The 27,158-nt window shown below is 32.7% G+C and overlaps 2 protein-coding genes across 2 annotated transcripts in view; one reads left to right on the top strand and one right to left on the bottom strand.

The window, feature by feature from the left end:
• Pgi (glucose-6-phosphate isomerase) overlaps positions 1 to 27,158 on the bottom strand; it is a 565,311-nt gene that overhangs the window by 359,458 nt on the left and 178,695 nt on the right. The gene's annotated exons all lie outside the window — the stretch shown is intronic.
• On the top strand, positions 2,142 to 7,272 carry LOC147078094 (uncharacterized). The gene is made up of 2 exons (XM_085940197.1): positions 2,142 to 2,381; positions 4,348 to 7,272. The coding sequence occupies exon 2, from the start codon at positions 6,113 to 6,115 to the stop codon at positions 7,178 to 7,180; it is 1,068 nt and encodes a 355-aa protein (XP_085796323.1). The 5' UTR covers positions 2,142 to 2,381; positions 4,348 to 6,112; the 3' UTR covers positions 7,181 to 7,272.

Here is a 27,158-nt window from a genome sequence, read left to right on the forward strand (position 1 = left end):
ATATTTGGAAAAAAAAACATTCCAAGCATCATTTGAATTTAAAAAAAAAAAACCAATTCAGACAAAAACGTGTAAAATCCAAATTTCACACATGTCAGATTGAAACTCATATAATCTGGGTCCAGTACCATCTATGTTAGTTTTTGAAAATCATTATTTAAAAATATCACTAGTCAAGTACGGATAGAACTAAATTGGCATGGGATTAATTTGGGTGCCTGAGTAGTATCTTCAAAAGGGTTCCATGACAAAACAGAACAGTGACAAAACAGAACACGTCAAAACAGAACAACGATAAATATAACTATGACCTTTCAGGAAAAATATATATTTTATACCTATTGAAATTGTCCTATCTCTATTATGTTGATAGATTTTTAATACGCCATAATAAATCAAATTATATACCTAATTTCTGCATTCCTAATCGCTAGAAAGCCTCAAATAAACGGGACTTTGCGAGCGATCTCATCTTAATCAATATAACATGTTCAAAATGATTGGGTGACTAGGTACAAATAATGACCCAACCTAACCTAAGCTAACCTAACCTTACCTAATCTAACATAACATAATCTAACCTAACCTAAATAGATTCCACAAAAAATTATGTTTCATTTTTCCCCTGGTTGTTCTGTTTTGTCCGGTCACCCTTTAAAAGTAGCCTCACATTTTGCCTAAAGCGTAGAGTACCTACAACCAAAATATTATGTTACCAGTGCTCTCATATATATATATATATATAGGATACACGTACTCTTGATATACGAGATATCCAAAAACTAACAAAAACTGTCATGAAGAGGTGCATGTTGGGCATGACGTGGAAAGACCACACAATATTCCAATGTATAAGGAGACAGGCAAAAGTACGCTATGTGATAAAGGTTGATAAGCAGATGAAATGGCGATGGGTTGGACAGATTGCTAGGCGAGTGGATAGCCGCTTAACGAATTAATGCCGTCGTCCACGGGCAAAGGGGGCAGTAACTGACTGCAATGATATACCATCTGGATAGAGGGACTCATAAAGTTCGGTGTATTACGTGACAATGAGGAACTATGGACTGAGAAGCGAGGAAGGAACTAGGAGAAGCCTTCATCCACCAGTGGATCGACCCCAGCTGATAATGATACATGTATGTGATTTATGGACCATGGATGTTTTTATATTTTGTTTCACTACTGTACCTGTAATAATTGGTACTGTTTCACTATTCAATTCATCGACAAAAATGTTGACCGGAAGCATTTTTACTATTATAATAATACCCACTATGTTATTATAAGTTGATTTCATCAGTTATAAACCCTGTACCAAATAGTAGGTACCTACCTATAATAATTGTGTTTTTAACAGGATTCCTACAAATAAAAGTCATCGTACGCCACTGTAAACAATAGTAATACCTAATAGCAATTATCCTTTAAATAATAACTAAAGCCATTTCTCTTCATACCTTTTCCTTTCACGTTTCCAGCATCTTGAACGTTGTCACGTTGTGGATACGTACCTACACGTAATTTGAGAGTAGGTAAATTCTCACCGATAGAAGAGGAAGCAAGATCGATTCTCTTTCACACAAACCCCCACCCTGCGGCCGTTGCTGATACCTACTTGTACTTTGGCGGACAGGAGGGTTGCACCTTTATCGATCTCGTTCACTTTTACCCTGACTTCTCAACTGGATGGATCTTTCAACTTAACCTACTTTTTGTACATGGCCGGACGGACGCCGGCCACATAAAAATCAGTTTTTCTTTCACTTTTATTGAACTTTTATTAACATTAATTTCTAAAATTCAGTGTCTACAATTTGAAGGGATGCAGAGCAGATGAGTACCCTATTATTTTTATTTATAATGTTTTTTTTGTAGAATAGCATGTCTTCGCATAAAAAAGATCACCGAGTCTCCTTAATTTCAATTGTTATACTTGTCAAAATAAATTTAATGTTTTTTTTGCCTATAATAAACAACTATTGTTATCTCTAAATCTAGTGTTTTCTTTATTTACATGGTATTTAATTATGTACACACTTAGACAGCACTTGGCGCCCTTTTTATCAGGTCAATTTTATCACACACTTATAAGTCTCTTTTATACATAGTTTTCTCAGTCTATTTAAATTCCTTTTTTTACATATTTTATAGATGCTAGTTCTCTGTTAATCACATACAATTGTCAGCGCGATCTCATGGCCCTGAATAATTCAATTATCCGATTTTACTATTCACGCTAATCTAATCATGCTCTACCTTTAACTTGCAATTTCTACAATTTATATTTTTATTGACACATTCACTCTCCTATTTTATTCAATACTTATTATCAATTTTATAGCCAAAATTACAATTGGCGCTACAACTTAGGACCGATTGTTGAACTATTTTAACATCGATTGTCAATTGTGTGTGATTTTTCAGTGGAACTTGTATTTAATTTAATTGAGGCTTTGTCAATTGTTTTATTCTCTTAAATTATTTCTTTTATTCTTATAAAACGGATGATACGTGATCTTTTGCTTGCGGAGATAGATATTTTAATTACTATGTTAGGTTATTTTGTAATCTATATTTTTGTGTATTTATTTCAGCAGTGCTAATTTTTTCGCTTAGATATTTTCTATGTTGTATTTTTTTACTAATGCATTATTACATGTTATCATCATACTAGTTTTTTAATCAGTGTATATATAATTTTGTTGGGAATATTGTAGTTTATAAGGAGACTTATAATCTATATTGTTAGGTTTGTTAGCCAGAAAATTTTCATGTCCGACGGCATTTGACTCTAGTTATTAAATCTGTTATAGTATTTTTTCTTAGTGAATTGTTAGAATTATGAATATTATGAAGTCCGTTGAAAAATGGAATGCTGGACAGCAAATCCTATCTAAACATAGTTGTTTGAGGTGTTTTTTTCAATTTTTGGTTAGAAACTGTTTTATAAATGCATTAGTTTGAATTATATAAATAATGCTAGGTTTATATATTTTTTCTTAGCCAAAAATACTTAATTCATGTTATGTTAAAGTTAGTGCTTTGTATTATCTTCGCTTGATTATTTATATTAATTACATTGTTCGTTTATTTTCTAACATCCAATTAAATATTGATAGAGGATATCAATAATTTGGCGAAATTTATAAAGTTTTGTTTGTTGAGGCCGTAGATGCTTCGAATGCAGATTTTTAGTTTCTCTACATGGCACTGCATTTTTACTGTATATTAGGTAAGGGGCAGTTCGCATCTTTCATTTCAGTCTTACTTTTCGAAGTGTCAACATCTCAGAAGTTAATTGTGTTATACTATCTATACCTACTCTTTAATATATTTTCTATACTAGCTTCCATTGTGCTTAGTGTCTACAAGTGGTTTGATTTTTGGTAAGTTTTTGAACTATTATTTTAATCTTATGTTTGAACTATTCTTTTCAGTAATTATTTTTCATAAAAAGTGTATGGTTTGTAGATAGCTTGCGGCATTGTTCATTGCAAAATCTGCTTGGTGGTTATTTTTCTGGTTATTAGTTATTATTTTAAATCAGTGATTGTTTTATATTATTGAGTGTCATTGTAAATTAGATAAATCTTCTGTTTGAAAAAGTTTAATATTTAAAAGTTTCAATTAAAACTTAGTTATTAAAATTTTAATCAATTCTAGCATCAGTGAGGGTATTGTTTAGTGATTTGCAGATAAGAATATCTACTAGACCTAGTCTTTTCTCAATTTAATATTAGATGAGGTTATAAACAGAATTAATTTCATCGTCTATCATCTTTTCTTGCTGATATTCTATTATAGAGCATAATCAGTAGGTATTAATATGTTTTTTTTTAAATATCCAATTTGTTACAAATGTTTCTAATTTGCTTTTTAGTAAGTTTCAATTTAGTGGTAGATTTGTCTACATTTAATTATATTAGGAATTATTGTCATCGCAAACTTTAATTAATATAATATCATAGTTAGATAGCTTTGTTGTAATGGCGGATTGTCAATTCATTTTGATTATTTTTCTCTTATTATTTCGACTGTAATTTTTTAGGTAAACTACGTAGGTAGGTATATGAATTTATTTTCCCGCGTAAATTATTTCCGTAGATCTCATTCTATTTTTTCATAAAGTTTTTGTTGTTAAGGCAATGTTAAAATTTAATAACCGTCATTTTTGTCAAAATGTGTAGTTATGAAAACATTCATGTAGGTATATTCCTATTACTTCCAAAAACCCATTTCAGGTATAAAACCTTCTTAACATTTTGTTGCAAGTAGTTAGGCAGGGACAAAATAGAATTATAGAAAAATAGTAAACAAGGTCGTTACCTACTTTATGCATTTCAGAGTAATTTGAAACCGTCATTATGTATTTTACCCTTGGTTTTTTCCACACTTAACAATTGTTTAGTTTTTGTATCTCTCACTTAAATAATATTATTTATCTGCTTTCCAATTATATTTACGGCACTTCGGAGAAAAATTCTTTGAATTCACCGCATTTATTTGTTATTATTTAAAATCTTTACCATTTCTAGGTAGTGGGTTTATTTTTATTAGCCTATTGTCACATTTAGCTCTAGACCCTCTTAATTGCACCCCAATTTAGTTTTGGGACTTTTACAACTTTATTGTTATTGCTTTCTCTAAATATTTGAAACGGATGTGTTTTTATTTAAAATGCAGTTTATTTTGCACAGAAACACATTAACTCAAGGTTTAAAACCCTCGGTTTTATTACGGGTATTTCTTAGCATTCTGGTTTTGTATTGTTTTTATTGCAGTTGGAGAAATTTGCTGCATTTTTATTGTTTTGAACTACTTAGTTCTAGGTATCTGATATTTTATTACATTGTTTACTTAGACCTTTTTTAATTGCCCCTATTTAGGCATTCGGTTTTTCTTTTGACCATATCCGATCCTAATGGATGTTATCGGTTTTCACAAAACCCAGTTCTTGTAAATGCTTTATTAATATTCTTTTAAGCAAATGTCTTTACATTTAAAATACATTAATTTTACCTACCTAGTGAATACATAAACCTTTGTATTATTCCTAGTAGATTTTAAATTGTTTTTTGTAAACTTTAGTAACTTAAAATAAGCTAATGGTTATATTTACCTACTGTTCAATAGATACTGCTCAGTATAAAGTTTCAAGCATTCTCATTACTATTACAAAAATATAATCATATTATGCAGTGGTAATACCTACTTTTTAAAACTACTATACTCTGCTTACAATGATTGTCACGAGTTATTCTTCTTTGCTTACTCATTAACTATCATTTAAAACACAAGCATTTTATTTAATTTTTTTAATTTGCTCTAGTTTTTTTCTCAGATGGGAAGCTATAATGCTATAACATTATTACTCGAGCACATCTTTTAATTTTAGTCAATTTAGAAAGGAAATAACCTAGATATTTTTTCAGATAAATTAAACCTCGAAGAGGGCTACAAAAATAAGTTACATCATTTTCATCATTCTTCTTGACTTAGAAAGGACGGATATCACCATATTTCGCCCACCTTCAATACATCGCAGAGGATTTTTGCAAAAGCTAAGTGTCTCTTTTAAATTTGATTGTTCACATGTCATTGTTATTGCTAGGTCAGCAGTAATTAACTTTTAGTGTGTCAATCTTCAAGAAACGCGTCGAAGGTTCATCAATTGCTCTACAGATTTTTAGTTTTTTTTGGAAACTTAGTTTTTATTTTGTTTACAGCTTGTTTTTTTTTTCGCAATAGATAGCATTTCAAGCTATATTTGCTTTTATTTAACTCTTTCAGATTTACTTATTACAATATTAAGTTTAGTTCGGCGATTGTATTCCCATTTGACAGGGGTTGTCATTTATTTTTGGTGTGAATTATTTTCGTTGGTGTGAATTATTTTCGTTAGTGTGAATTATTTTCATTGGTGTGAATTATTTTCATTGTGGTGAATTATTTTCATTGTTGTGAATCATTTTCGTTGTTGTGAGTTATTTTTCGTTGTTTTCAACTACTTTCGTTGTGGTCTTCGCCCGTGTTCTCACATTCGTGTGTAGTTTCCCTGTCTAGCAGTTTGATTGTTTTTACATACTCAAGTATACTTTATTATTAAACAATGGAGGATACTGTTGCACAGCTTCCAATCAGCATGGCGGAGTCATGGAAGTCTAGCACTCTCAGGTCAGCTCTGATTGCGAGAGGTCTGGAACCAGCGGATAAACTGTCGCTGATGCAAGATCAGGCGCAAACGTGGAATGATTCTATTGCAGCTAGAGAGGAGCTACAGAAGAACACGGAGATCGTTTCAGATATCTCGCAAGAGGACAATCCAGAATTTCAGCAAAAGGCGTGCTCACACAATTTCCACCAGTCTTATCTCAAATCGTATAACGTTTCATTCGATGGGGAATCTTCCGTACACAAATTCGTGCTGCGGATAGATGAGCTGTTAGAGAGTCGCAATACTCCTAACAGCATGTTGTTAGCGTGCTTTCCTGACTTGTTGAAGGGAGAGGCTTTGACGTGGTTTCGCATGACGAAAGGTCAATTTAAAAACTGGCAGCAATTGCGTGCGGCTTTATATTTACAGTTTGAGGATGTGGCAATCCTCACTGACTTGGCAAACAAAATTCAAACTCGCAAGCAGCGTAACGATGAAAAAGTTACGAGTTTCATTATTAGCATGCAGGAAATTGCCAATCGCTTAGGAACCAGGTACACAGACGAGGAGGTGTTAATTTTTATACAGAAAGGCCTACTGCCTAAATACCAGGCGGTAGTCATAGCTCGGGAAGTGAAGTCGTTTACAGAACTATCGGCTTGCTGCAAAAACGTGGATCGTATCACCGGAACTACTACAGCGCAGGCGGATACGAGAACCAAACCTCATAGAGGCAATGTGGCGGCTGTTCAACAGAGCTGCATTCCCTCATCTACAGCAAATAAAACTTTTTCCAATAGGTATACCAGCAAACCGATCGCCACTCAAGCAGCAAATATTATTTGTTTGAAGTGCCAAAAGACAGGGCATCACTATTCTAGTTGCAGGACTATTACTCATCTTTTATGTTTTCGTTGTCGTAAAAGCAAGACAATTACAGCGAAGTGCCCGAATTGTTCGACAGCTACGGTCACGGAAGCTCAAAAAAACGAGCACAAACATTCGGAAGCCGCCCAACCGTAACCGAACAAAAAGCCGAATGGAAATCGTGGCTGAAAGTAGTCGCCGATTTTTATAAATATTCTTATTTAGCCCCTATGTTACCTTGTGATCATGACGATCCAAGGCCTTTTGCAGACATATTTGTAAATAATGTTAAGTTGATAGGTTTATTAGACACGGGAGCCTCCGTTAGTTGCATAAGTAAAAAAGAATCTGAAAAATTATTAAAAATAGGCTATAAATTATTACCTTCTAGTATGTATATTAAAACAGTCGACGGTAGATCCCAACTCGCGAAAGGAGAGTTGCGGGTACCTGTCACCTTTAATAATATAACTTTTAATTTATCTTTAGTAGTAGTAAATAACATTCATCCAGAGCTCATACTAGGTATAGATTTTTGGAAAATTTTCAGTATTGCACCTCATGTTTTCTCATCACTGCAACAGCAGGATAACAAACATACTGTTTCCTCTGTTTGCACATTGAATAAAATTGTTTTAACCGACACTCAGCATACTAAATTAGAAAATTTAAAGGAAAAATTTTATGCAATATCTTTTGAAAAGGTCGGACTCGGTAGAACTCATCTGGTTTCACATAAGATTGAAACAACTGGCCCACCTATTAAACAGCGTTATTACCCTTTGTCACCAGTCAAGCAGCAGCTAGTTGAAAAAGAGCTTGATGAAATGCTAGCCTTAGGTGTAGTCAAGCCATCAATTTCTGCTTGGTCAAATCCTATTTTAATTGTACCGAAAAAAGATGGAACAGGACGACTTTGTCTCGATTCCAGAAAACTTAACAGCGTCACAAAATCAGATAATTATCCTCTACCATACATTTCGCAGATTCTGGATCATCTTAGGGATGCGAAGTTTATTTCTTCAATAGATCTCTCTAAAGCCTTCTGGCAATTACCTTTGTCACCAGAGTCTTGTGAAAAGACTGCTTTTGTTGTGCCCAGACGGGGACTTTTTGAATTCAATGTTTTAGCTTTTGGTCTCAGAAACAGTAGTAACGTCATGCAGCGTCTTTCAGATAGTCTTTTTGGACCGGATTTTGAGTCTAGAGTATTTTGTTATTTAGATGATATTTTAATAGTTTCAGAAAATTTTGATAATCATTTAATTTTATTAGAAAGGGTCCTTCAAAAATTTATCTCATCAGGATTGACAATTAACTTTAAAAAATCTGAATTCTGCAGATCTGAATTGAAATTTTTAGGTTATGTAGTAAATGAGCGCGGTCTGCAGTGTGATCCAGTGAAGCTGGAGAGCGTAAAGAATTTTCCAATTCCAAAGTCTTCAAAGGACATTAAATCATTTATAGGCTTATGTTCTTATTATAGACGTTTTATTAATAACTTTTCTTCTATATCTGCCCCTTTATCCCGTTTAACAGGACAAAAGAAAGGCATCTCAAATTTTCAATGGTCATCGGAGGCTCAAATAGCATTTGAGGCTCTGAAACAGGCTCTAATTACAGCACCTGTTTTGTCTTGCCCAGATTTTGGATTGGAATTTTCTCTACATTGTGACGCAAGTGCATACGGTATTGGATCAGTCCTGACTCAAAACTTTGAGGATGGCGAGCATCCGATTGCTTATTTCTCTAGAACCCTTTCAAAATCTCAACGTAATTATACAGTAACCGAACGAGAGTTATTGTCTATTATAGAATCAGTACACCATTTCAGGCAGTATATAGATGGTTGCCATTTTACTATCTACACAGATCACTCAAGTTTAAAGTGGCTCATTAGCTTAGATAATCCGTCAGGTAGGCTAGCACGCTGGGCTACTAAACTTTTACAGCTTGATTTTGACATCAAACACCGACCGGGTAGGTTAAACACCGTACCAGACGTCTTGTCGCGATTAGAGCTGGCGGAAGTCGCGGCACTAAATACAAAATCTGAAGACGAATGGTATGGCTTTAACTTCGAAGGATGTGGTACGAATCCTCTTAAGTTCCCTCGTTTCAAAATTCTTAACAATAAGCTTTTCAGATTTAAAGCAGGTGATCTTCCACTTAGCGATGAAAACTGGAAGGAATGTGTTAAGTTTCCTGACAGGATAGATTTAATTAATAAATTTCATTGTGATGTTAATTTAGCTCATCTAGGTATCTATAAAACGTTTAAAAGAATTGCTTTATACTATTATTGGCCCGGAATTTTTAAAGATGTAAGTAACTTCATTAGTAAATGTAGCATTTGTAAGAAATTTAAACATTGCACCAAACCACCTTCAGGTTTAATGACAAATCCTAAAATAGTAGATCGACCGCTACAAACGCTGTCGATTGATCTAATTGGACCTTTCCCCAAAGCTATGGATGGAGCTATGTTTATTCTTTCCGTGGTTGATGTATTTTCAAAGTACGTTTGGTTAAAGGCTTTGAAAAAGGCAACCTCAAAACCTATCATTCAATTTATGGAGTCTGAAATTTTTTTGAAGCACGGCGTACCTTTTTGTATTTTAGCTGATAATGGTAAGCAGTTCATCTCCAGAGAATTTAAAGTTTTTTTAGCTAAATATAACGTTCCAAAATTGTTCTTAAATGCCTTCTACTCTCCACAGAGTAATACAGTGGAACGCTATAATCAGACCATAAATACCTCTCTAGCCATCTTAGTTGGTAAGAATCAGCGTCTTTGGTCAGAAAATGTGATTCATGTACAAACAGCGCTGAATTCTACAGTAAATATTGCCACTAAGTTTTCCCCTTATTTTTTGTTACATGGAAGAGACATCATTCTTGATGGTCGCTTTCATTTTCCTCACCACGTACCAACCAATGCAACTTCTGGTCAACCAAACATGGTCGACCAAGATAAATTTACTAACAAATTACTCGAACTCCCATTTATTTTTGATATAGTACAGGAAGAATTATTTACTAATTTCTTTAGAAACGCCAAACGTTATAATCTCAGGAGGAAATCAATCCAATACAGCGAAGGAGATACTGTATACAGGAAGAACTTTGTGCAATCATCGGCAGCTAATTATTTTTCTTGTAAATTGGTGCCGAGATTCGTGGAAAATGTTGTTTTAAAGAAAATTTCGCCTCTAATCTACTTGCTTGGAGATAAAAATCTCAAACCAATAGGGAAATTTCATATTAAAGATATTGCCAAATCAGCATAATATTTTTTAAATTACTATTAATCTTTTCATTCAATCTAAATATAACTTATTTTAATTGCACATTACTTTTAAATTTCACTTTTTGTTAAAATTGTACAATACAATTTAAATGATTTTGACAAACTACTTTACATTATTTTTTTTTCTTAAAAGCTAAGATTCTACTTAATTGTGCTTGTTAATATTGCTACCATTTTCTTTCTTTTTTTTCAACATAATTTTACTTTTGGGTAAGCTAATCACTTAGTTTGCATTTATTAATCTTGGAATTACCATTGTCACTCAAAGACAATAGAAAATTCTTTTTTTTTTCAAACTCATTTCGAAGGGGGTGATTCTACCCATTATCATGTCTAGAAACTAAGTTTATTCTTATCTATATCTATGTTAATGATTCCAATGTCATATATTTTTTTTTTTTTTGCAAATTTTCATGAATCATGATTAATTATGCTCTTATTATATATCGAAACTGATATTTACAAATTTGTTACTCTATAAAACTTGTGTTTAAATTAGGTATGATGATTTTGTAATTTTGTATTGTAAATAATATACTTAAATGACGTATGACATTTACTTTTTTTTTCTCTTTTCCAATTAGTTTTATCTTTTAGTCTTATACGTTACATCTGATATCGAGATTTCTTTTGTTCAAAATTAAGATAAAAACAAAATCTTACAAATTATATTATATGTTTTCAAATATTCTTTCAACATGTTGTGACAATCTTAATCTACATAATTGTTTTATCTCATTCAAGGTTCACAACTACAACACTGAAAAGCTTTTATTGGATGAAAAGCAATGTCGGCTTGCAGAGATTTGTGTCGCAGTATTCCAGTGGTCAACAGCCAAATGCAATCCTGTTTTTTTAATTGTGTCTATTACTTTATGGTTGAGGACGTTCAACATCAACTTAAGTTTTGCTAGGTTGTGGTCATGAGGGCTTTTACGCAAATGCTTGCAAGGACAATTCAGTTTTCACGCTAAAACATGTTTTTTCTTTCTTTTTTATTTCTCTTTTTACAACTGTACTCTGTACAGAATTTTTCTTGTAATTTATTGTAACTTGACTATTTTATTTGTTAAATCAATCTGCAAAATGGTTTGGTTTCACTTTAGGGTTATATTTTTTTATTCTTAGTATTATTAATTAATTTTGTGAAATGAAAATTGAGCTTGTATTTGATAGGAAGTAAGTGTTAGTGACTATAAGTTCAGAGGTCTAGTTTTTTTTCAATCTTACTCTATTGTGGATGATTTCTATGCAAAACTTTTATTTTCATACATCTCCATACTCTCTTTAAAACTGCGAAGTCGCGGACATTTAGGATTGGTCCTTTACTTTGTAGTTTATCTGTGTCGCTCACAGATACTTTGATTTGGGTCGGGAACATTTAGTGAGGAGCTTTACCCAATCACTCTATTTAGTCATTAGTCTTATGGCATGAGTTTCATAAGCTATTGCACTACTATTCTTATTTAAGGTTGAGAAGAAGCAGATCCTATGAATGAATTTGTCACGTAACGGGCTCTAAATTCAGAATGTTTTCCTTGCATGAAAGCATAGTGGTGGCTTGTTTAGCTTAATTCTCGAAACATGAGTAAATTCTTTGTTTTGTGATGGATTTTACTTGAATTAGTAATTATCCATGGATATCGTTGGTGGTATCTAACAGTAATTTCGCACTAGCTTTCGATGTAGTTTTTGATGTAGCTGTGTTGCAACTCTCGTTTATTATGATTTCTCAATAGATTCGTTTATTTCGCAATTCTCTCACATTTGTGTTCATGAATGGTCTCACGTTAGGTTAATTTTAGTTAGTAGGAAAGTGAGTCCAAGAAAGTATATATCTGTCGTAATAGAGAAGTCTCTTTGTTTTCCTTGCGATGTTAATTGTCTGCTAAGGCTCTGTAGTAATTAAGTTAGAATTTAAAAGGGAACTGACCCTTGGTTGTTTCATGTAACTTTCTAAGGATTTTTTTTATATGGAACTTCTGATGGTTATACAACAAGCAATAACCCCCTGTTATGCAAATTGTATTAAAATTAGAGTACATGAAGTAAGAATTGTCGAGGCAGGATATTGACAGTGCTGGGAACATAAATAGCAGACATTAAAATTAGAGTTTTTTTTTATTAGCTTTTTGTTTTTTGCCAACAGTAATCGTAATGTCCTTAATTATTAGTACACTAATGAGCCTAATATCATTTGTTAGTAGATTCATGTAGAGAAATCGTGGTAGGCAGATTTGTGACTAGGTACTTCTTAGTGCATCTTTTTTCTTAATAACGTTTCGCAGAAGATTTCCACGCATTATCACGCTGGGTTAGTATCCTCGTGAGATAAACAGAAAAGTCTGCATACTGATCTGAAATTTCAATTGTATTTAGTTTAAATTATAAATGTACGGACTGCTTACAAACAGTGAGATAGTATTATAACCGTTGAGTGAAAACCTTGAAGTGAACACCATTCCAGCAACTAAGAAATTCATGGGAAGTAGAAATTTTATTTGTGGCAGTGGCTTGTATTCTTTTTATGCATTTCATTGTACTGCTTCAATCTTTTATGTTATTATTTTTTCCACCTGTTATCCTTATGTGCTTATCGCAGGATCTACTGGTTATTAATAACTAATCTTTAACGCAATAATTGACTTGGTCGCTTTCTGTTTTCTTTTATACCAACACAATTTTTTGCACTGAATCTTACTAAATCAACTTCCCAAGAGTTATCTTATCTTTATCTAAACTTATCTATGCATTTCTCCTTGTAAAATATTACTTATATATTTTCAAAGAATTGTAATTTGATACTTTACATCTTTAAACTTTTATGTTGTATAGTCATTATTATTATGATGTTGCTTGTGCAATACTAGATTTTGTATTATTTTAAATATCACATTGTCTACTTAATGTAATGTATTTACCTAAGCATTACCATTGAACGGTAAGCTATTTTATCAAAGCAGTTTACTAAATTGTAAACATTTCCCTTTGTTTTTGAAGCTATTTCAACTCGATTAAATGAGAATGTCATAAATTATGGCGAGCTTAAAGATAAATTAATTAATGTTCTCGATATCACGTAACGGTATTAAACTAAAGACTGAATTAAAAATTGTATTTTTTTTTTTTGCTGGTAGTTTTTTAATTTGGAAATGGACATACTGATAGATGTTATTTTAAATTGCTTATGTATCTTTTTTCTTTCATTTATTTGATAACTAATTACTACGCTTTAATTTTATCTTTGCTTGTTCTTCATAAAGCTTTTTATTATTGACGAATCATTTATCATCTTTTGCAAATGTTTTCTATTTGAAAACTTAAAACCATTTTTTTTTGCTATGCTGGCAGACTAACAACATGTATAAATTGTATTGGTATTGTTTAGCATAAGTTTTTGAATTTTTGTATATTTTTTTATTATTTTTTCTGAGACTTTTTGAGACTTCGTGATCAATTTTACTTTCTGGTATTTGCTATCATTATCATCAACATCAAGATTTTTTTTTCTCAACGTGAAAATGACAATTTTACCTTTGAAGAAACATTCAGTGAAAGTGAAAACAAGGAACGTAATTTCCTTTAGTGAAAAAATAAGGAACGAAATTTCCTTAAGTGAAAAGAATCCAAAGTGAACAAACCGTCTAAATGTTTTTCTCAAACGATGCTCAAAGATTTTCGAAGAAAGACGAGCCCTTGGAACAAACCAGTCTGCAAGATGAGGAACTGCTCTCCACTACTGATCTTGGGTCAGTGTATCACACGATGGTCTACTACTTAGCGACTCTGGCAGAGGCAACTGAACTTCAATGGTCGAGATGCTGACGAGCCGTGGGCAAATTCAACCACGATAAGTCACACCATGAACAGCTGTCTGCCAATGGAAACCCTGGGAGGAGTTCAATCTTTTTTTCTTTGAGTGGAAAAGGGGTGTTGTCACGTTGTGGATACGTACCTACACGTAATTTGAGAGTAGGTAAATTCTCACCGATAGAAGAGGAAGCAAGATCGATTCTCTTTCACACAAACCCCCACCCTGCGGCCGTTGCTGATACCTACTTGTACTTTGGCGGACAGGAGGGTTGCACCTTTATCGATCTCGTTCACTTTTACCCTGACTTCTCAACTGGATGGATCTTTCAACTTAACCTACTTTTTGTACATGGCCGGACGGACGCCGGCCACATAAAAATCAGTTTTTCTTTCACTTTTATTGAACTTTTATTAACATTAATTTCTAAAATTCAGTGTCTACAATTTGAAGGGATGCAGAGCAGATGAGTACCCTATTATTTTTATTTATAATGTTTTTTTTGTAGAATAGCATGTCTTCGCATAAAAAAGATCACCGAGTCTCCTTAATTTCAATTGTTATACTTGTCAAAATAAATTTAATGTTTTTTTTGCCTATAATAAACAACTATTGTTATCTCTAAATCTAGTGTTTTCTTTATTTACATGGTATTTAATTATGTACACACTTAGACAGCACTTGGCGCCCTTTTTATCAGGTCAATTTTATCACACACTTATAAGTCTCTTTTATACATAGTTTTCTCAGTCTATTTAAATTCCTTTTTTTACATATTTTATAGATGCTAGTTCTCTGTTAATCACATACAATTGTCAGCGCGATCTCATGGCCCTGAATAATTCAATTATCCGATTTTACTATTCACGCTAATCTAATCATGCTCTACCTTTAACTTGCAATTTCTACAATTTATATTTTTATTGACACATTCACTCTCCTATTTTATTCAATACTTATTATCAATTTTATCGCAAATTACAACTTATGTAATGTTTGTCAATGTAAATAAAAAAATAATTTGACTATTTTACATAAAATCGTTTTATTTCTCAACAGTACCTAAAGCATAGTAAATAATCTTCGGAAACATAATCAGAAAATAACATAAAAACTGCAAATAAAATAAGTTTCAATGACGTTGCGAATAAAGCATGAATGCTTTTTGTCTGAACGATAGATATTGAATGGATCACACAGACTTTCAACCTATAAAATTATTTTTAATAAATTTTTCATTATTTTTTAGTAAAGCTTTACTGATAAATACTTCAGATTGTTATATTTATTTAGGTATTAGTAAGGACACGAAAACAATGAAATTAGTCATCTATTAATCTGAATTTTATTAGTAATTTGAATACAATGATTTACATTCAACTCGATGCGGAGTGTTTACTCAGTCAAAACCAAATACCGCGTATCCGACGCTTGCATTCTGACGGTTCTGCCTTACGGTAGGGAATCATGGCACCTTACCAAGGCTCTTGGAAACCGTATACTGAGCTTTGAGAACAGATATTTGCGACGAATACTGGGCGTGCTGGGTGGTATAACTTTAGGACCAACGAGGAGATACGAGAAAACACCAAGCAACCTCTCATCATATTGAAAGTGAAGAGGCTACAGTGCACCTGGCTTGGCCACGTGCTGCAGATTCCAGAAGAGAATTTCAACCTAGCTTGCCTCTTCTTCAAGCCAAATGGATTCTGTCATCCTGAAAGGCTACTGAGTACTATCTATATAGTACCCTCATTCTATAGAGATAAATCCTAATGCAACAAATTGATACAAAAAAGGAGCATATTATGACATTATCTACAAGTGACTTTGCATTCATTTAGTTCATTTGCAGAGAATTTTACACTGCTGCTATAACATTATTTATTTGCCAATTTTATTTTCAGACCGTATGAAAAGACAATCCATCACAGAGTAGGATAAGCAGTCAATAATACTTCATTACGGCATTACTATTGTGTTTTATTTTTTTTATTAAGCTACGAAGTCTCAACTGGGTCTCATTTAGCTTAATGTTTACATAATTATATGTTTCGCCGAATGTGCGAAATTGACTATTACATGAAATGGCCAAAATTTTGCCTAAATCATGAAAAATGCAAGCCCGTTGCTTTATTCATGAATTAGACAAAATATATGACGAGTGCGTGAATTCGGCAGTAATTTTTCTGCCTAGTTCATGCATTGGACAAATTAGATAGAAGCGATACGGTGGTGTTTTTTGCAACTAAACTAAATGTGTCAAATGCTCATGCATTGGCCAAAATTCACGTATATTATCTATGGTCAAAATAGATGGTCGCGCTCCAGTGGTGTTTTTTGCAACTAATCAAACTAACCAAAGGTCATTGATTATAATATTAAAATATACCAATCAATAACTACAATAACGTTCATATCCATTTACTATGCGCAAAAAAAACAAGAACTATAATATGATAACGGAAGAATTTTATTAAAAGGTATTTTCGAGATTTGATTCATGCTTGTGATAGTTTGTTGACTCTTGTTAGCTAACCTCAAAATGGACATTCAGTTGAATTCAGAATTACAAAACCTAACCTTCTTCTTCTTCTTCGATGGCGCTACAGCTCAAGTCGAGCCCTGGCCTCCTCCACCGCTGTCCTCCAGCCGGAACGGTCCTCCGCACGTCTTTTCCAGTTCCTGATTTTTAGTATCTGGTTGGCATCTTTTGAAACATTATCACCCTATCGTGTGCGTGGCTTTCCCACTGGCCTATTCCCTCCTGGGTTTCCTTCGAGAATCTTCTTCGGTATCCGTGACTCAGGCATGCGCTGGACATGGCCTGCCCAGTTTAGCCTCTGGAGTTTTATGAAGTTGGAGAGTTTTGAATCTTGGTATAAGCGGTATAGTTCCGTGTTGTACCTAATTCTCCACTCCCCACCATCGTTCATGGGTCCGTATATCCGCCTTAGGATCTTTCTCTCAAAGCAATCCACCATTTCAGCTGCTTTCACATTTAGCGTCCATGACTCGCACCCGTATGCAACGACTGTGCGTATGACGGTTTTATAGAGCCGCGTCTTAGTTTTTCTGTGGACATTTCTGGATTTGAATATGGGCAGCAATGAGAAGTACGATTTATTTGCAGTGGTTATTCGGGCTTTTATTTCTTCCAGTTCCTCGTTCTCTTTTGTAATATTGGAACCCAGGTATGTGAACCGGTTGACAACCTCAAATTGATGGTTTCCAAAACTGGAACTTTGGCCCAGCCTACTCTGATTTTGTCGGCTTTGTACCATGACTTTAGTTTTGTTTTCATTTACTCTTAAGCCAATCTCTGGTGCGGCCCTTAGGAAGTGGTCAAATTCTTAACCTAACCTAATTAAAAACCTAACTTAACCTAACCTAATCTAATAATAATAATATTATAATATGTCCAATAACTAATAAAACCATCCGTATTAAATTTACTTTTTCTACTATCATGTTTTTAGTTTAAGAATTCCATACCCTGGCGAATTCACGTACTCGGCAGATAATTTACCTAATTCATGAATAAGGCAACGGGCTTGACTATTACATGAATTAGCCAAAATTTTGCCCATTTCATGTAATAGTCAATTTCGCACATTCAGCTTAACATATACACTGTTCATATATATTATTACAATTCACATTTACAGAAGAAAAAAAATACTATTTACACTTATAGGCCACACTCCCTCAGAAACACTGGGACACACTGGAACGCCTTGATATTCGGCCGAGCCAAAAATATCGAATGATCCAGTGGCAAAATTGGTACTTTTGTTTGCTTAGTTCTCCAAGAAGCCTCTGGCTCTGGGCATCATACAGAGGACGTTGCCAAACAAAGTAATTAATATCTTGAATCTCACTTCCGCACTGGCACCTAGGTTCATTTATTATACCCAAGCGAGCTAGGGATGCTGCAAGATTATAATGATCCGCTCTACAGCGATTAATTATTACAATAATTGTTTCCCTATTTAGCATTTTATTGGTAATACCATGGTTTGGTTTTAAAACTACCTTTTGAGTGTACCAACCACTTCAGCATTATTATTTAGTTGAAAAATATTGTATTTTTGTGTAAAACCATTAATTGTAACTGCGCTACACAATATGGCCGCCTTTGCGTTTGTCATAAAATTGGAATGAAACAAACTGGCAACTTACTATTTGTGGGGTTTACCAACATAACTATACTTCCTGCGCTTGCAATATATTTTCAAATATCGTAACAGAAATAACTTAGAAAGACTTCTTCTATTTATAGTCCAGATTCTTTGGTTTGAACGGCGACCGTAATACCTCTGCAAGCGTTTTTCAAAACTGATGTTTAATACATTTTGCCGATAAATTTCAACGCAACTGGTACGTTGTCCATGAGGTGGCTATTAGATATAATTAGCATGTTATTTAAATGTGGTAATTAAATATTATTTAATATATGAATTAAAAGGTCCGCAGCGAATGGGTTTTAAAAACAAGTTTTTTTGATTAAAAAATAAATATCGTGTTTCATAGAAAATTTTATCTTTAAGAGATATGTATTTTGAATGTGCTTTAATGTAATATTTTTAATTTAAAAATCATAGAGTTTTCCATAAAATATTATATAATGTGTAAATGCTTCCAGGAAAATCATGCGTGGTCCTTAATTTTTTTAAAAGTTCAATAACTAAGAGTAAACATCGCTGTATGTAAAGATGTGCCGTGTTCAGTAAATTGTACGTATGCATTTCGCCGTATACATTACTATCGTGAACTTTTGTTTCAGTAAGATATTGTAGTATAGCATTGAGACCAACTGACTTATTTTTCGTGGAACGTTTAACCGTGTTGTCATTTTGTATGCATGTACGATTTTTGGGAGGAAGTAATGTTGAATAAATATAGATAATTTGACAATATTTTTTTAAGAAATGTTTTATAATAATTATGGTAGGTAATAATAAATAAGTGCTACCTATCTACTTTTAAACCATTCAGAAATTTTCCCACATTCAGATTTTCGTTTTGTTATAAATGTGTGATTATGTGACATTTCTGAATTACCTACCCAATTACCTTTATTCGTTTATCTTCCGAGTTGATGTGTTTTATATTATTGTAATGTGTCTTAGTTATCTTTATAATTTATAGTAATTGAGTACTTAAATTCTAAAATGATTTATTTTAACCTATTATAACAAAATTTAACCAAGACGGGAAAGCCAAATTTGACAACAAGATTTTGATCGTTGATGAAAAAATGAGTCGTCAAGTCGCAAAACTCGTTCTGGATATTTTTCAAAATCACTATAAATATTTTTAATGCCTCCTTTTTTGAAATGTATAATTTTTCGTTGAAAAGTTGAGTATTTTTCGTTATCGTTTTATGTCAATAAATATCATGAGAAAATAAGATTATATATTATAATGAAGTAGAGGGTATGGAAAGAAAATCGTAATTTGTGATTTTTTATTAAGTAGAAAACAATCTCCAAAGCAGATTTTGTAACTTGACAACTTAAATCACATCATTCAATGGCACCTTAGAGGTTAAACGTAAATGACGACAAAGAAATAATGGCTACATCGTATCGGAATTGTGTAGCAACAAAAGACTTAAAATCAAAAACAGTAAAGACAGCAATGAGTACTCCAGCGTCTAACAGTGAACCGACAGTAGATCAGAGGGATTATAATGTCATGAGTATTAATTATCTTTGGTTTATATTATATTTTCACTTCTCTTGGAAGCACCTGACATCCATCCCAACACAGCAGCGCGAATATCAATGTCGAAGTTTCAATGCTTGACGTGAAGAGAGTCCATTGAGTTGACATCTCAAAGGACCTCGCAAAGTCTCGAATAAAGTTTGACTTGCCTATTTACGTATTAGGTAGGTACACGAATACTGGAGACCTGGTAGAGAACGGCATTACAGTATTTTGTCGACTCAAACGAATTATTTGTTAACGATATCGTGGCTTAGCCTTACTCGTATTCACAACAGATGATATATTAAATATTTTTACATTTTTTTTACTGTATAATAAATAAATTTTAAGATTAATTGTTTTCCGAGGATAATGGGTGTGCGGTGATGTAAATTTAAGAATTACAAGGTGATAAAAGAGTGGACCATGCAGCCTCTCACCTCACTGATTGATAGTGACGAAGCGACATTTTACCTGGCTCGGTCACATGCTACGAATACCTCAAAAGAATTTTAATCTAGCTTACTTGTTGATCAAGCTAACCAGATTTCGCTGGCATCCACAGAGAGTATTTTTTTTTTGTTTTTTTTTTATTTATTAGGGAAACAAACAGTTACATTTTTCTTACAAAAATATGTTTAAAAATAGAATAATGAAAAGTTATTGTAACCAGCAAAGTTTCCATAAATAAATTATAATATAGTTAAGCCTAACAGGATAGAAAGTAATAATAACACAAATATAAAGAAATTACACAAGACAAATGAGGAAGAACAATGAATAATAATTATATAAATACAAAAAAGTACACATTTAAAATATATATATATATTATGTATATATATCTATTAATACACAATTTTGGAGATAGCGCGTTTAAATGAAACAGGTGAATTTTTGAAAGGATCAACGGTGGAGAAATACATAATATACTATTATAATTTAAACAAGAGCGCCGAATAAAAGAGTTTTATGAATAATTAGAATCGTTACGACCGACATGGTACAAAGGAAGCTTGGTTTCGCGTAAATCTTGACGAACCATGGAAACCCACCCTTTCGAGTAGGTTTGGCGAGTCAACAAAACTATTGAGAATTTTGAAAAGAAAATATTGATCAGATAGAGAACGTCGACTTTCCAAAGATGGTACCAGAAAAGTTGTAGTGGTCGAAATAGAATTAATTTAAATTAGAATTAATCATAACAGAAAGCTTTAAAATTGTTATATGGCGAAGTTACAGAATGATTAAATGGTTACGGGGTGAGTATCCTAGCTTTTAAGCTATCGATCCGTCGATGATTTATACGAATTGTTTATAATTACTTCATTTTACCTGAGGCACTTTAAATTTCAACAATCAGAAGGTGATCGGTTTTGTCCGCTTTGGCGTTAGCCACCGACGTCGTGGCGTTGTATAGTACCTAATGATAATTTTTAATTTAGGAAAATGTCTGAATAAGTGACCTTTATTTTTATTTGTACCTAGTCAATGACAGTTGGCAACTTTTGGTGAATAATTGGTGTTATGGTAAATTAAAATGCTACAAAACAGCAGGCACTGATACCAAATACAACCCCTCATGAAGAGACGTCGCCGATCCCATATCAGGAACCTTACATAAAACAACGCCTACCGTCCCGTAAAATGACCAGCCCTGCAAATGTTCGCAACCTTTGTGAATACTAAACAATATTATAACTATAATAACATTTCACAAACGATCTTGCGAGAGGCGAATTTCGAAGACCGACGGTCACAAATGAAACTACCCGAACCCGAAGGTATTTAATGCCCTTTGTCCCAAGCAAAATATTACCGTTAGATTTATAAAAAGTTGAAATGTCTACCCCTCTCCCCGGACCTTACGAAGGAGTAGACATATTGAAAATAATTCAGCAGTACGGAGTCGCCCGCAAAGGTAGGAGATGCGTCTCCCGCGCTCCCTTGTCCTTGCAGGGAGTCGCTTGTAAAAAGTAAACTCCACCCGTCTCGATATTATAAAAGTGTACCTCCGTAGTGTTCACGTGTTAAAAATTAATCGAACGAAAGAACGCCTACCTTAATAAAAGTGAATACCTACCATGAGATCAACCCCTAAAATAACGTCAGTCTCATGCTTAATCTAAGATCTTTTTAAATGAAACCATTGTAATAAGACCAATGCTTGACCATACCTAATTGCAATAAAACATAGTTCTGCGCGGAATTATAAAATAGAATTTTGTGTTATACTAATTGTGCCCGTTATAATGTCCCTCACTCCCCAAACACCAAAAATGTCCGAACGAAGGACTCTATAACACACAGTTCATAAAAGGTATTAGTACATAGATCATCCATCTTTCATAATTTGAAGTTCTGAATACCTATATCATTATTTACGGGAAGGTTGGCTGAGATGACAAAATGTAATTAATAGTTTCAACGGCTAAACAAAGTTGAGAAGACAAGAGACCTTTAAATTTTCAAAATATTCTCTTTAGTTGAATCTCGTTAAACGGAAATTACACTCAATAAAATAATCAACTAAGCAATACAAGTAAAAGCAAGTAAAATAACGAAAAAGATATAAATAATTATTATTTACAACATAAACGATTTTTAAACTCTTTAAGACTTTACATTAGGCTGAGTACGTTGATATTAACCGTATAAGGTAGGTATCTCTTGTAAAGATTCTGTGACTTCTTTAGTAACTCTAAATTGATTCATTTTTTTAATTCATTCATTCCATTTGTTCACAGCTTTTCAACGTTTTTTCAAATTGTAGCTCCCTTTTTATATACATGCAACTCTCAATCCCCCTCCATATTTGCATAGGCATTTTATGACATCATATTTTACGGATTATCAATCTATTCTATCTCATTTACTACATTTAGGTAAGTACCTACATATAAATTGGCAATCAACGCAGTTCTTTCACGTTACTAATTATTGGTGGCGGTTTTAAGGGCGTGCATTCGTGAGAGCGGTGACAGGTTTGGAGACCTCCTTGCATTGTTTTTCCTGTGCCATATTATACCGCGATTACGTGTTAAAATATAATAATAAATAAAGGCGTATTTTGAGAATGTTTTACACCTTGATTAATTATTCTACTGATGTGAAAGGAAAATATCATTTTAATCTTAGAAGCGACCACCTCACTAATTAATTAATTAATTTATTTATTAATATAAATATTATATTCCTTCTTAAGTCATATTCGTCAGTGTGTTATTTTGAAAATCGAGACGAATTTAAATATTTTATCATTTTTTACAACGTTTTTCTTAGCTCGTATTCTTATTTGTCCGCTACAAATCGTGCAATCGATTTTTAACTAACTTCCCGACTAGCTAGACATTTGAAACTTTTAGGATATATCAGAACACGATGCCAATGTATTTTTTAAATACTTTTAGCCATCTTTAGGTAGAATTGAATTCATTTTCAGTTAATTCTGTTTTGTATGAAAAGTTATTTCGACACCATTATTGGTTGACAGGGGTCTGGGGTACTGGCAACTAAATTATTAATATATACGTGCGTTACTATGGAAATCAATATGAATGTCAAAATGATATTTCAGTATTATTTCTATCAAGTACATTTTTTTTGATCGTTTAAGCTAGTCAAGTCAAGTTTATATGATTCAACAGAAAATTTAAAAACGTTGTATATAAAAAGTTCTTTTTATCTTGTAATTTTTTTTTTTTTTTTTGCGACGCCTAGAAAAGATTTTGAATTCCACTGAAGGTTACCCATGGGTTTGGGTTGGAAATCTCTGCTTAAGTTCTAAAGAAAATAGAATCCTCTTGATATAATCTCTACTGAGTATTAAATACGATTATAATGTATGTGAGTTGTCAGGTATTACGAGAAAATATCATTATGTACTGAAATGAAAGGCTTTTATTAGAATAAGTACAAGATGCTATACTAATCAATTGAATTTATTATTTTTCTTTAGTGAGGCTTTAGCTGAAAATGATATTTCGACTCAAAAATATAAAAATAGAGCGATTTGGAGAATAAAATTTAACGTAGTATAAAATACGGCCTCCGACAAACGGGTCGCGAAGTGATTTCTAACAAGACTTAAATCCTGCTGAAAAGTAACATTTTCTTAAATTTTTCTTGAAAATGTATTGTTATATTAATAGTAACATAGTTGCCTGCGGCGCAATTTTGTTTCACGTTTAATATATCTCAACATATGTGAAATATTGGAAGGTTTTAGATTAGAGTCATTCTGGCAATTTGGCAAGTATTACTAATATGTGTATTATACATACATATATGTATTATACAAAAAAATAATAATAAATAATATATAAACAAGAAAATAAGTAGATAATACAACCATAGATAGATATATATTATACATAATAGATATATTTATAGGTTATATATATATATATATATATATATATATATATATATATATATATATTCATTAGATATAGTCATTTAACTGTCATTTACTTTTGTTTGTAAGAAATAAAAAGGCTTTATTATTTTTATTTATTTATTTACTAATATGTAATAACAATTATTTAGAATAATATATGCAATACATTTTTTTTGGACAGAGTATAAAAGAAAATGATGATGGTATTACGCAGGGAATAATGGGAACTGTAATACATAACGGGTAAGACGATAGCAGGTAACCGACTCGAGTAAGGAAGAATCCGGGTTGAACTTACACACGTGTCAAGGATACGTTTTACGTCGAATACTGAAAACTGTTCTCGGTTTATGCATTTACGCTCATTTAATGTTGGTGTATTACACACACTATTGCACGTGCATAATGCGTGCTTCATTTTCGTATAACACTCACACATTCAAAACCCGGCATCAACATGCGGCGTATTGAATATAGCCTATCGGTATTCTATTTATTATCTATTCTGTGGTATAACGTATGAGCTGCTTTTTTACATAATGCAAGATCCTTACAGTGACGGAGGGTGGAGGTAGGTTATTAAGATCCAAATTAATAGTGCACACTAAATTTTGTTAATCATACTTATTTGTTTTTATTGGATTAATAATATTACAGATATTATGTAGTGTTGGTTGGTTCTTTAACTCGTTAATCCCTGCGGAAAACAAACCATGATATTAATACTATCAACCGAAGTTACTTGATGGAATTTGAATTGAAATTAACCATAATAGATAAAATAAAATATTCTTTATATCTATAACAAATCTAAAATTATGTACCAAGCGAAGTTATTCCGGTCAGTTGTAAATTCCGATCTCATTAGTGAAGAGTTGACGATAATGAGAACGAAGAGAGAAAAATTGATAAAAAATAATTTTCCACAAATAACAGCCCACCTACTTAAATTATTGTACGAAAAATTTTTATTTTTTATTTGTTGATGCTCTATGTATGTACTCGTACAATATGCCTAAGTAAAATTATCTTTTGTAAGTCGCAAAATGTTTAGCTTTTCCGTTACGAAACTCAAAATAATTAATGCGTATACAGCGCATGACTTTTAAAATTGCGCTTATGGGAATACACTCTCTGATTTATAGTTCCCTAACATAATTTATATAATATATATTTTTAGAGATAATATCATTTGTTTTAAAGCCTTCCTCAGCATGCTTACTAAATAAAAGTATTAATTTTAGCTTCCGTCTAGTATGGATATTTATCACGAAGCCTATTTGTATCAGTTACATGTAAATTGTCCGTAAAACATTTCACCGTGGCTCAGTTCGACTCGAGCTTTCTTATCAGAAAGAGATGACCGTATAATATCCGGTCTACAATTTTTATTAGATTCAATATGAACATTAATTCAATTTTCAAAGCTGATTTTGACAAAATTCATGAATTATTCAAGAATGAAAACCAAACCTAACCTAATCTAACCAAACAAATAATCCAGTATATCGGTTAATTTCAACATCTGTTTGCTGCTGGCTTCGTATAAAGTGTAAACCGACAAGAACTGTGTTTTATTTAGACATGAATTTTATGTCAGTACTATATGACCCAAAGAGGTTGGACGGTACAGCCATATATTTCTGATACAACATTTCACGGTGAAGTGTGATATGGCGAACTGCATATGTACAAGTTTCCGGACACGACTTTTATTGTATCAACAATCTTAGTTAAGATGTCATTTATATTTTCTATAATATGAATTACTATCATCGTATGTGACTCGGCAACACATATTGGATGATTGCCTACTCAAATAGATTTTCCTGGAAAGACTTGCACCTAGTATCGCGCACTTAACTCCTCTTTAACCTTTAGAACATTTTATAGGGTACTTTCTTACATATTACTTTTGCTACACGTGCCCTGCCCACCGAAATCGTCCAATCAAGATATTGAATATTATGATGGACTCATTCTTGCACAGTGTATATAAAATACATGATTTTGTATACAGCATATTCCTTTCATATAAGCTTGGCCATATATAAATTTATCGAAGGACTTATAATAACATCTTGACCAAGACCAAGAAATATAATACATATATTTTAATAGTAAAATAAAACATTAAATTCGATGACAAATAAATAAAATTAATTTAAAAAAAGCGTTGCTGTTATTCTCAATATGCACTGAAAAAAATATTTTTAATAAACAATACTTGCTTAATAAAATATTATATTGTAGTGGTTCCTTACAAAAGTGGGATCATTGTTCAAAGCATGAACTAAACATTCTGACCGTTTACATGAAACTCTTACAATTTTCTTGACAATGGTAAAAAAATAATGATACTATTAGTTAGGTACCAACATTATAGAGGGGTACTTTCGGCAATATTTTTCTGATATTTTACATAAGGCGCATTCCTAAATCATAGATGCCAGCATAAAGTTTCTATCATTTCTACCACAGTGACAAAATGCATATGTTTGACCTTCGTTACGTTAAATCTGATACGGTTTGAGTGAACGTTGGGCCTATCATCAATCCTGAACTTTTCGTCATCATCCATCCCAAAACCAAAAGTGAAACGGTGAGAGTGACATTCCGAACCGTCCGTTTACCAGTGCGTGAGTGCGTGAACATCGCACGCCAGCCCTCTCAACATAAAAAGGTCAGTATCTGGCATCTTGAACCCCCCCCCCCTCTAGATCAGTAACCCTCCAACCGGCATCTTCAAATTACAGTCCACTTCTAAAAGCGCGACCAGTTTCTGATAATTAACAAGAATTTAAAAAACATTCGTACATCCTTGGATGAGCTTTCGAAATACAGAGTTGGTTATATTTTGTAAAAAATAGATCAAAATATTGGACTTATCGGATAATACTAG

Source organism: Rhyacophila brunnea, unplaced genomic scaffold (genome assembly GCF_057557595.1).
Source record: "Rhyacophila brunnea isolate RB1 unplaced genomic scaffold, BYU_Rbru_1.0 scaffold_12, whole genome shotgun sequence".
In the NCBI taxonomy this organism is placed as follows: Eukaryota; Metazoa; Arthropoda; class Insecta; order Trichoptera; family Rhyacophilidae; genus Rhyacophila; species Rhyacophila brunnea.

Excerpts from the sequence above, each read along its gene's own strand:
- LOC147078094 (XM_085940197.1), top strand. The coding sequence starts at position 6,113 with ATGGAGGATACTGTTGCACAGCTTCCAATCAGCATGGCGGAGTCATGG.